At 42.2% G+C, this 12309-nt stretch overlaps 1 protein-coding gene across 1 annotated transcript in view; it reads left to right on the top strand.

Annotated features, from left to right (window-relative positions):
• Positions 1-12309, top strand: part of RECQL5 (RecQ like helicase 5) — a 185053-nt gene that overhangs the window by 141661 nt on the left and 31083 nt on the right. Inside the window, exons 16-20 of the mRNA XM_077459673.1 lie at positions 639-732; positions 5505-5624; positions 7956-8686; positions 11669-11705; positions 11798-12049. Of these exons, the coding sequence (XP_077315799.1) occupies positions 639-732; positions 5505-5624; positions 7956-8686; positions 11669-11705; positions 11798-12049 (1234 nt within the window). The remainder of the gene's footprint in view (positions 1-638; positions 733-5504; positions 5625-7955; positions 8687-11668; positions 11706-11797; positions 12050-12309) is intronic.

Here is a 12309-nt window from a genome sequence, read left to right as displayed (position 1 = left end):
TCGGTTAAAAAGACTGCATCTCTGATGGTATGGGGGTGTGCGTTAGTGCGTATGAAATGAGCAGCTTATACATCTTAAAAGGCAACCTCAATGCTAAAGGGTATATCCAGGTTTTAGAGCAGCATATGGTTGGACAAGCCCGGAACATCATTCCTCTCCCAATACTTCAGCAACCGGTCTGCTCAGTTCCCAGTGATTTACAAAGTCTTGTTAAAAGAAGAGGGGATACTACACATGGCCCTCTCCCAACTTTTGTTTTACCCTATACCAACTTTTTTGAGATGCGTTGCTGCCATCAGTTTCAAAATGACCTAATTTGTTTCTTAAAATGGGAAATTTCTTAGTTTAAACATTTGATATGTTTTCTATGTTCTATTGTGAATAAAATATGGGTTTAAGAGATTTGCAAATCATTGCATTCTTTTTTTAATGTAAATTTTACACAGCATCCCAACTTTTTTGGAACCAGATTTGTACATTCTAGATCAGGTGAGCAGAACTTTAAATTAAGCCTAGTGACCCAACTGGAACATTTCTGACCAGCTTTTATGGACATGTGTGTTAATAATTGGTTTAACTTATGTCCTTTTTGCTCTTTGGCCCAACATTTACTTATAATATAAATATTCTGATTCCAGGATTGATGCAGCTTCATCTGCTGTGGACCTAGAACATGAGGTTTTTCGAAACAGCAAAGTGTCAAACGTCTATAAAGCAGCAGTGCTGAAAAAGGTAATGCCAGGGAATCAAATGCTCAGGTGTAGAAATGTGCTTATCACTTGCAAATGCTGTAGGAAAAAATGCCAAGTGAATGGATTTTGTATAGTGAAAACCTTCAGTTAAGGATATATTATAATTGTAAACCTGAGATGGATCAGCCCCCTGCTGCAGACTTTGATGCCATTTGATTACTGGGTAAAAGGAGACTGAGAAATTCTTCCTCCTACTTTGCCTAGCCAGTCATTGGAGCTCAAAGATTACTGTTTGATGAAAGGTGAAACTTGTATTGTTTAACCACTTAAGCCCCGGACCAATTTGCAGCCAAAGGACCAGGCCCCTTTTTGCGATTCGGCACTGCATCGCTTTAACTGACAATTGTGCGGTCTTGCGACGTGGCTCCCAAGCAAAATTGGCGTCCTTTTTTTCCCACAAATAGAGCTTTCTTTTGGTGGTATTTGATCACCTCTGTTGGTTTTTTTATTTTATTTTTATTTTTTTTTGTGCTATAAACAAAAATAGAGCGACTATTTAGAAAAAAATCCAATATTTTTTACTTTTTGCTATAATAAATATCCTCAAAAAATATATTAAAAAAAACGTTTTTTTCTCAGTTTAGGCCGATAAGTATTCTTCTACATATTTTTGGTTTGCGCAAAAGTTATAGCGTTAACAAAATAGGGATAGTTTTATAGCATTTTTATTAATATTTTTTTTTTACTAGTAATGGCGGCGATCAGCGATTTTTATTGTGACCGCGACATTATGGCGGACACATCGGACATTTTTGACACATTTTTGGGACCATTATCATTTATACAGCAATCAGTGCTATACAAATGCACTGATTCCTGTGTAAATGACACTGGCAGTGAAGGAATTAACTACTAGGGGGCATGTATGATGTGATGCGGTTTTTTTATTGCAGGGGGGCGTGGCCTGGCTTGTGACATCACAGATCGTCCTTCCCTATAAAAGGGAAGAGACGATCGTGACAGCCACACAGGGAAGCACGGGGAGAGATTTGTTTACACAGACCTCTCCTTGTTCTTCAACTTTGTGACCCGATCGCGGGACACCAGCGGCGAACGGGTTCCGCTGGTCCCGCGGCCACAGTCACAGAGCACAGGACCGGCGGCGCACTCCCGACCCGCGGCTGGGCACAGAATCATCATGTACCGGTACGTGATTGTGCCCAGCCGTGCCATTCTGCTGACTTATATCGGCATGAGGCGGTCCTTAAGTGGTTAAAAAGTAATTTTGTTATTGCTGTAACATGTCAGAAATGTAGTTCCTAAATGTGCTGCGCTAAATTAGTGTGTTAATGCCAATGTATAATAAAAATCAATAAAGTGCAATATGAATGTCCAATTGTTATAAAAATTAAAAAAAATAAAATCATGTAAACAGAAGTGCATGATAAAAAAAATGAATTGTACATTAGTATTAGCACACTTTGTAATTTAGTGCAGCACATTTGGTTACTATATTTGCTGTACAAGGTTGCATACATTGGGTAAAATAAGTATAGAATGCATCACCATTTTTTCTAGGTAAATATTTATATATTCAGCACTATACAATCCATACATACAACAAAACCAAAACAAACAAATTCAGAAATTTAATTCTGTGTAATAAAATGGAATGGCACAGGAAAAAAAGTATTGAACCCATGAAGAAAGGGAGGTGCAAAAATATATTAAAAGCCAAGACACCAGCTAAAATCTATCAGTAATTAAAAAACAATCCTGCCCCTGGTCAGTACAAATTAATATCTGGTTCAGTCTCAACTGATTGCCTATAAAAAAAAGGTATCTCATTACCAAGGTCTCACACAAGAATCATCTTATCTTATTGTTGCAAAACATACTGATGGCATTGGTTACAGAAGGGTTTCTAAACTTTTGAATTTTCCAGTGAGCACTGTTTGGGCCATAATCTAGAAGTGCAAAGAACATAATTTCACCATAAACTGGCCACAACCAGGTGTTCCTTGAAAGATTTCTGAGTGAAAAGAATTATCAGAAGAGTTATCCAAGAGCCAAGGAGCACTTGTGGAGAGCTTCAGAAAGACCTGGAATTAGCAGGTACAATTGTTTCAAGGGAAGCAATAAGTAATGCACGCAACCGTCATGGCCTGTATGCACGCTCACCATGCAAGACTCCATTGCTGAAGAAAAAGCATGTTGAAGCTCATTTTAACATTTGCTGCACAACATTTAGACAAGCCTCTGAAATGCTGAGAGAAATATAGTCTGGTCAGATGAGACCAAAATTAAACTCTTTGGATTAGAGGTCGACCAATATGGGTTTTTCTTTGGCTGATGCCGATATTTAGAAATCAGGGTTGGCCGATAGCTGATATATGATGCAGATTTTTGCAGCCGATATTTTAGGGCAATTAAAAAAAAAAAAAAAAAATCCTTTATCTCATAAACTCTCCCACTCCCCCCGCTTGCTGCTGTCTCTATACCACACACTTGATGTCCTCAATACAGATGGCTCTGATTGGCATTGGCAGGTGGCACTGGTTGACACTGACAGATGGCACTGGCAGAGGGCGTTGGCTGGCACCGATTGCCACTCGCAAGTGGCAATGGTTGGCACTGGCAGGTGGCACTGGTTGGCACTGGCAGGTTTCACACTGAGCCAATATAGTTAACTGTGTGTGAAACTGACATATGTAACTGAATGCAGAGAGAGACCAGCTGTCAAAATTGAGCGTTGATGTTGGGGGTGGGCGGAACTCGTGGATGGAACCCAGCAGCTATCAAACACCAGCCAATGATTGGGCTGCTTAAGAAAGGGGGCGGGGCCACATACACCTAGCGCCCTGCCCAGATCACATCCAATTGGCTGATGTTTGATAGCTGCTGGGTCCCGCTCACACCGGGTCCTGCCCACCCCCGTCATCAAAGCTCAATTTGGACAGCTCCTCTCTCTCTACATTGTTAAATATGTCAGTTTCTCACACTCAGCAGCGCTGGCAAGCATCAAGTGCCGTGCTGCTGTGCCAACAGAGTGTGGAGAAGGGAGGAAGAACACTTGTGGGCACGGTGCTGTCAGTGTTAAATATGGGCCTAATTTGACTAATAATTGTCCAATGACAGTTTCTCAAAAATGGGCAAATAGCAGCCTATATATCAGTCGACCTCTACTTTGGACGCCATAATAAACACCATGTTTGGAGGTCAAATGGCTCTACACATCACCCCAAAAACACCCCCATACCAACAGTGAAGTTTTGAGGTGGGAACATCATGGTTTGGGAAGGTTTTTTAGCATACGGTACTGCCAAACTTCATACCATTGAAGGAAGGATGAATGGAAAAATGTACCAATTCATTCTTGATAAAAATTTGCTGCCATCTACCAGAATGATGGAGATGAAACTAGGGTGGACAATGATCCCAAACACAAAGCCAAGGAAACTCTCAGTTTATTTGAAAGAAAGAAACTAAAGCTGCTAGAATGGCACAACCAATCACCTGACTTGAATCCAATAGCAAATCTATGGAAAGAACTAAAGATCAGAGTTCATAGAAGAGGCCCACAGAACCTTCAAGATTTGAAGACTGTGTAGAAGAATGGGCCAAAATCACACCTGCGCAATGCATGCGACTAGTTTCTCCATACAGGAGGCGTCTTGAAGCGGTCATTACCAACAAAGGATTTTGTAAGAACTATTAAATAAATTTCAGTCACCATGTTTAATACTTTTTCCCTGTGCCATTCCATTTTATTACACATAACTTAATTTCTGAACTTATCTATTTTGGTTTCTTTGTATGTATGGATTTCATGGGATGTTACCGACATGTGGTGATTATTTCATGTCAATAGCACCTTGAGAAATATATTTACCTAGAAAAATGGTGATGTTTATTTTACCAGCTATAACTTTGAATGCTGCAGTTATGTATATATACTGCGTGTGTTTGTATGTGTGTGTGTATGTGTGTGTGTGTGTATTTATATATATATATATATATATATATATATATTTGCTGGTTTAGGTGAGCGTGAAGATTCTGAGTATTTATATCAGAAATGTATTCATGAAGTCTAAAAAAGTTACTGATTGGTCCACTTAAAGTGGTTAAGCAACTGTAACCTGTATACACAATCAGCATTACCTCCTATTGTAGTATCCCTCTCTGTGTGTGATTTCTAAAAATAAATGCTGCAAATTCCTAATTTCACTGCCGAGATTGCGATCACATGACTGGCCAGCTTTCTCCTTTCCTCCTCTGAGAGATTCAGCAGGCGGAGCTGAGATTCCCCTGCTGATGTCAGTCTGGAGGAGAGAGCTGGCAGGTCATGTGATTGCAATCTCGGCTGTGAAATTAGCTATTTACAGCAATTATATATATAAATCATTCACAGAGGGGGACACTGCAATAGGAGGCAGTGCTGTTTGTGTTATGAGAGCAGCGGGAGGGGCGGCTCACACATGACAGAGAGGGAAGGGGGAGGAGGAAACGGGAGCAGAAAGGAGAGCAGATAGCAGACTGCTGATGACGAGAGCACGTAACCTGACCACGGTGTCTGGTCTCAGCAGCCATGATACACCATGGTCAGTTTACAGAGGGGTGGGGAGAAACTGGCAAGATCAGACCGGTTTTGTAGGTGTTACAGGGGGCCAAATGGCACAGGACAAGCAATGTGTCATCTAACATGTGTTAAAGGAGCCGGATCCTTTTTTTCTTTTTTATTATTTTTGGGGGGGTGGGGGGAATTATTACAGATTACCTACTTTTGTATTTTATGTATCCATGTATCAGGTGACTGAGATTAACAAGGCTTCTAAGGATGGTGAGCTGTATGCTGTACTTGGTGAACCTTCAAGAAAAACCGAGAAAACAGCAGATCCACCTGAAGATGGATTTGTATCTGCCTCTCAGGTACATACGATGTGTTACAGTATTCTACGGCAAACACCCATTCTGATAAATCTGTGATTTTGTAATTGTTTTCGATATTTTTGAAGCGGGTGCCATGCAAAAAATGATTAGTAATATCGGAGAGTTCAATAAATGAGCATGTTTTCTATTGTCAATGACTGCTAAATAAGCATTTTTAAAACCCTGTACTTTCTGTATGGCTGTTCATGCTCATTTGCAGTTATATCTTGCAAGGATATACTGTAACTCAAACCACATAAAGATCCGTAAGGTCAAATAGAGTAGATAGCAGTGAGAAAACATAGGCCAGCTTTGGCAGGGAAAACCTCTTTACTTGGGTGGCAGGCGATTTTACGTTTTCCACTTTGATCAGTCATTAAGATCAGATATCTTTAGGGGAATTTGGGATTTGACTCAAAGTAACCAGTTTTACTGCCATTTTTAGTTGAAACATTATTTTTAGTTTAATATATAGTATACTGTATATAAACTGTCTGCCACTGTTGACCTGAGATAGTTTAATGTCTATTGGTTGGTTTAAATTTTTAGAAAAACTACCATCTTAATCGTACAGTACCGGACACAGGCAACATATTTTTAGACCCTGGATTATAGGCTTGTACCTTCAGGTAATTGGACACTAGCAAAGCTTTCAAGGACATGCCCCCTGGGCACCTCCTTATCCTTAGTTTTGTGGTAGTGTACTTAGATGATGAACCTCTTCTCCTTTTCGGAAAAATAGTACTTAGATAACCTCTCCTACAAATTAGCCTTTTGGGTTGCTATTGTGTCTCTGAGTTAGCGGCCCTCTCTTGTAAGGAGCTGTTCCTCATACTTCACAAAGACAAGGTTGTCTAAGGCTAGGTTCACATCTAATACATTTGCTATTGATGTGGATTTGTAGCACGTTTTGCGTTTTCGAACCCGTTTTTTTTATTTGCTTTTGAATACGGTTTTCATGTGTTTTATTTTTCTCCTTAACAACCTGTGAATAGACGGTTGTTAAGGAGTGGGCAGCCGTCACGTTCTTAACAACCGATGACTCATCCACTGTCAGCAGGTTCCCCGCTGACAGCTGAAGAATTTCTGGCAAAAAATAACAAAAACGACATGGGGTCCGCTCAAAAATGATACCCGGCCCTTTGGATCTAGTATGGATTTTGAGGGGAATCCCACCCCAAAATGAAAAAAAATATGGTGTGGGGTCCCCCTCAAAGTCTATACCAGACCCTTATCTGAGCAAGCAGGCCAGGAAAGGAGGGAGGGGGCAATCTAGCGCCCCCCCTCCTGAACCATACCAAGCCATATGCCCTCAACATGCAGGGGTTGCTTTGGGGGGCAGAGCCCCCCTGCCCCCCCCCCCCCAAAAGCACCTTGTTCCTATGTTGTTGGGGACAAGGGTATCTTCTTCACAACCCTGGCCAGTGGTTGTGGGAGCTTATTGGCTCACTGTTTGCCCCTCCCCCCCCATGTGAATAAGTATGGGGGTACTCATTCACCAAAAAAACTGCTGTAGTGTACAAAATGACAGGCAGTTTTTGACCGTCCTTTATTTAGAAAACAAAAATAAAAATTGTCCCCGGAGTAGATCCTTCATCGATCGCGACACCTGCCACCACCGCCGACCCGAAAAAAGATAGAAATTTTAAAAAAAGTCCCTCCCGCCAAAGGCTCCCACTGTCTGACAGCTCTGCCACCTGACAGTTCTTAAATAAATACACTGTGCGACTCCGCCCCTTGTGATGTCGCCAGCCAGGGACATCATGGGGTGCCCCCACCACTTAGTTATTTAAAAACTGAGGGCGGGAGCGGACCTTTTTTTTTTTCGTTTTTTCAGGTCGGCAGTGGTAGCAGTCGTGCTTGATGATGGATTTATTTTGGGGGACACTGTTTGTTTATTTTTGACACCTTCTTTGAACTGTGTGTTTATTTTTGGTGAATGAGTAGGGGTGCAATGTACCCCATACTCATTCACATGGGGCGAGGGGGGTGGTATTTGGGAGCCCCCTTGTTAAAGAGATCCCACAGACCCTCAAAACCACCGGCCAGATTTTCTTGTTTCATTTTTGGTGTGAAGGCCAAAGACACGAACGACCTGGATGGATTCGCCATTTTTTTTATTTATATAATTTTTAATTTGCTGGCAATTTTATATTTATTTTTTTACATTCAGCTGTCAGCTGGGTTCCCTGTACTGGGTCTATGCACATGGAGGTTGTTAGAACAATTTCTATTTGACTGTATGTCTATTTGTCTGAATTCAGCTGGGCTTAAATATGATAGCCGTGTTGTTCTTGATACTTATTGAATCTGTTTTTTCCTCCTATACAGTTTAAACGAAAAAGAGTGGGTGCACCGTCTTTATTTCAGACTGCATCTAGTTTGCTGCAAAACACAATGCCAACAGCAGAACCACCACAGACTAATCATGGCTCCATAGAAGAGTCAGAACCCAGCAATGCTAATCCACTCCTTGTAAACCATGCAGGTACCGGTAAAAATGTAAACAGCCCAAGCAAAAAGCCCCATCTTAGTAAGAAGAAACAGGAGCTGGTCTCTGCAGCAGCCAAAGACTCGCAAAACATCTCAAAGTTTTTTTCTTCTCAGGGTAAATCTAAGGTTTTAAAAATGTCAAAAAATGACAGCCCTACTGTATGTGAAAGCACTTCTACTAGTGTTCTTACTCAAAACCCGGACTCTTCTATTATCTCAGATGTGTTGAAACAGGAGCAGAGGAGTGATGAAGAAATTGTCAAATGTTTACCAGCTACAGACAATTCAGAAAACCCAACTGTCCAGATGCCAGGAAGAAATATTCAGTTTGAGAACTTTAAAAGTGAACAGTCGCTGGAGACAAAAGACCGTTCTAGCACTTTATTTGTACATCATTCAGACAGTATGGATGTTTCAGATCATCTCCAAGATATGCATATCTCTAAAACAAGCACTGAGGATACCTTGACTCTGTGCCCATCACAAAACCAGAAACTATCTACTGATTCTTCATGTCAGGGGAGATTAAAAGAGTCTGTGAATTCCAGTAAATATCAAAACAATTCTGGGTAAGCATAGTTAGTTGTCTGAAAAATAAATGTATTAACATTTGCTCTTGCGTAGAATCTGCAAAGACTAAGGCCAGCCGTACACGGTTTGAATCTCTGCTGATTCAGCAGGAACCGGTCAATAATCGAATCCTTAACCACTTCAATACAGGGCACTTAAACACCTTCCTGCCCAGACCAATTTTGAGCTTTCAGCGCTGTCGCACTTTGAATGACAATTGCGCGGTCATGCTACACTGTACCCAAATGAAATTTTTATCATTTTTTTCCCACAAATAGAGCTTTCTTTTGGTGGTATTTGATCACCTCTACGGTTTTTATTTTTTGCACTACAAATAAAAAAATACCGAAAATTTTGAAAAAAAAAATGTTTTTTTTGTTTCAGTTTCAAAACTTTGTAAATAAGTACGTTTTCTCCTTCACTGATGGGGCTACACTGATTGGCACTGATAAGGCGGCACTGATGGGCACCAATGATGTGGCACCAATGAAGTGGCACTGATGAGGTGGCATTGATGGACACTGATATGTGGCACTGATATGTGGCACTGATATGTGGCACTGATATGTGGCACTGATATGTGGCACTGATATGTGGCACTGATATGTGGCACTGATATGTGGCACTGATGGACGCCACTGATGGGCGACACTGATGGGCGACACGGATGGACACTGATAGGTGGCACAAATTGGCACTGATAGCTGGCACGGATTGGCATGGATGGGCGGCACAGATGGGCACGGATGGGCGGCACAGATGGGCACGGATGGGCGGCACAGATGGGCACGGGTGGGCACTGATAGGTGGCACAGGTGGGCACTGATAGGCGGCACAGGTGGGCACTGATAGGCGGCACAGGTGGGCACTCATAGGCGGCATTGGTGTTATACTGTACTAATGGATGCCAATCAGTGCCAAACAATAATGCATGCCAATCAGTGATGCCCATTGTGGGCACTGATTGGCATCCATTATGGGCACTGATTGGCATCCATTGTGCTGACTGGCATCCCTGGTGGTCTAGGGAGGATTACCTTTTCCCTGGTGGTCTGGTGGCGTCCCTGGTGGTCCAGTGTGGGCATCCTCGGGGGGGCTGTGCTGATAATCGATCAGCACAGACCCCCCCTGTCAGAGGAGCAGCCGATCGCCTCTCCTCTACTCGCGTCTGACAGACGCGAGTGAGGAAAAGCCGATCACCGGCTCTTCCCATTTACACTGTGATCAGCCGTGATTGGACAAAGGGTGGTAAAGAGTCTCCGTTGGAGACTCTTTACCGAGATCGTAGTTGCCGGGTGTCAGACTGACACCCCGCAACAACGATCGCCGCGATGCAAGCCCCCGGGGGCGCGCAGCGGCTCATAATCCTGATCACGTCATATGACGTCCGATCAGGATTATGAAACCACTTTGCCACCGTCAATTGCCTATAGGGCGGGCGGCAAGTGGTTAATGGACAGGCTGAATGTAATAAGTTGATCAATCGTTTAACTTGGCTACAACCAGTCTGCCGGGTTCTCTTTTATGCTATAGCCACTAGTGATAATCACTGTCTTCCCCCAGTGGGGGGCGCCTCCCCCTGGCTGTAGTAGACAATTGCCTATATCAAGTTAAAGATAAGGATGTGATTTACACACCTTGATTTGCCTCCTAACACTGTTTGGTGTACCCGTTGTTGTTTTTTTGGTGGGGAAGCCACTCCTGGCAGTCAGTGGAAGGTACTATCAAGAAAGAAGGTGTATCATTGGATTTGTCAATTATAACATGGTGAGCACATTCAGGCTGGAGGCTTAATTGGTGAAATTTTTTCGATACTGTAATTTTCAGACAGAATAACAGTATTAAAGTGATAGTAAACCAATAGTAAACTCTGTCAGAAAAAAAACGTTTCCACCTGCAAGGTTAAGGCATAATGTGCTAGTATGCATTGCATACTAGCACATTGTGAAAGACTTGCCTTAAAACAAAGCCCTCCAGTGGCACGCTGTAACCGCTGCAGAGGCTTCCATCTTCACCTGGTCTTGGTTCGGGGACTCTTGTACCAAATAAGAAGGCATGTTTCTGGTCAAAGTTGGGCCAGACAACATATGTGGATAGGTTAGATCGGGGGTATCAAACTCAATTTCATCGCATGCCACGTCAGCACTATGGTTGACCTCAAAAAGCCAGTTGTAACTGGGGTGTGCTACGTTCAGAGTGCGGGGTTCAGTGGTCGCTATGGACAAAGTGCAGTTCCGATATACAGAATTCTGGGTTACACTATGTATAGAGTGCAGGGCTCAGTAGCTGATTACGTACAGTGTGCTGGGTTCAGGAGTACGCTTTGTACAAAGTACAGGGTTTGGGATGCGTTGTGCACAGTGTGCAACCCCACCCCCCCTGCTATATTCTGTCTGCAAAACTGAGTGCACAGGCCAGATTCGGGCTTCGGGCCTTGTGTTTGACATATGTGGGTTATATGATGCTTCCACGTCTTACAACAATTTAACAGCATCTGTAGATAGCCCACCACTCATGCTTTTATGCTTAATGAGCTATGTTCCCCCACTGTCTTCCCGCAGCAACATCTCCACCTGCCTAATCTTATATGTCTTTAAAAATATACAATTTTTTGGCTAATACATGGCATAGAAATAACCGAGGCTTGCTGAAAAATTTGGCTTGGACAGCAAAGCATCAATGACCTCTGGTAACGCAGGGATTAAAGGAACAACTTTCCTTCACAGACAGTGTGTTCTGTGATGAAAGCAACCCGTGTCATCCGTTTTATAGTACCAATTTAACTATATTGGATGACTGTTTACCTACGGTATATGCAAACTAAACTTATTGAGTAGCCTCTGTGTGCCATTTCCTTTTGTGCGATGTGTAAAAATTGCTTTTATTTGTGCTCCTGTGTTTTTTAAAATCTTTTTTCTACACCTATTTTAAATCATTGGCTGTTTAGATATAATTTCAACTTCTTCTTTTTTTATCTCCAGCCAACGTGAGTTGGAGAAGAAGGCATCAGAAGAGGAGGTAAGGTTTTTTTGGCCTTTTCTATGCTATAATCATTCTTTCAGGTGTATTACATACCTATAAACAAGTATAATTTTAATTTTCTTGGCCAGGAGTCTAACGAGCCTACCAGAAAGAGGCCAAGAATAGAAGACAAATCTTGCTCCATTTTGTCCCATCCAGTGAAAAGCAGCTGTGGCAAAAAGAAAGTGACTTTTGACCCAAATCTCTCTCGTGAAGACAAGGAAGGCACTTCTAAAATATTACAGCCACCTGGGAATAAGGTGGTGACACTTAAAGAGACTGCTGACATTGTGGTGAAATATTTGACCCCATTTTTCCGGGATGGAAAGTTTGCTTCCAAGGTAAGTGAGGCTTTCTAGTCCAGTGCTACATATATTTCATTATTATTAAAGCACTCTTCACCATACTGCAAGTGCCAATAATAATGCCTGTTATCTAAAAAGAAATATGTGAATACTTAGCTCTCCTGCCACCACACCACTGGACACTGCTCTATTGAAGTGAAATTGCAAGCTTGGAAGTAATGATTTCCGAAAAAAGACTTTAGCCTGTGATTTCTTCTCACTGAAGTGGTGTTCGGGGGGCGTGGCCGGATGCGGGA

The sequence above is a fragment of the Lithobates pipiens genome, unplaced genomic scaffold (assembly GCF_037356315.1).
Source record: "Lithobates pipiens isolate NorthernLeopardFrog02 unplaced genomic scaffold, aLitPip1_a1.2 Scaffold_28, whole genome shotgun sequence".
Taxonomy (NCBI): Eukaryota; Metazoa; Chordata; class Amphibia; order Anura; family Ranidae; genus Lithobates; species Lithobates pipiens.
This window is presented reverse-complemented; position numbering and strand designations above follow the sequence as displayed.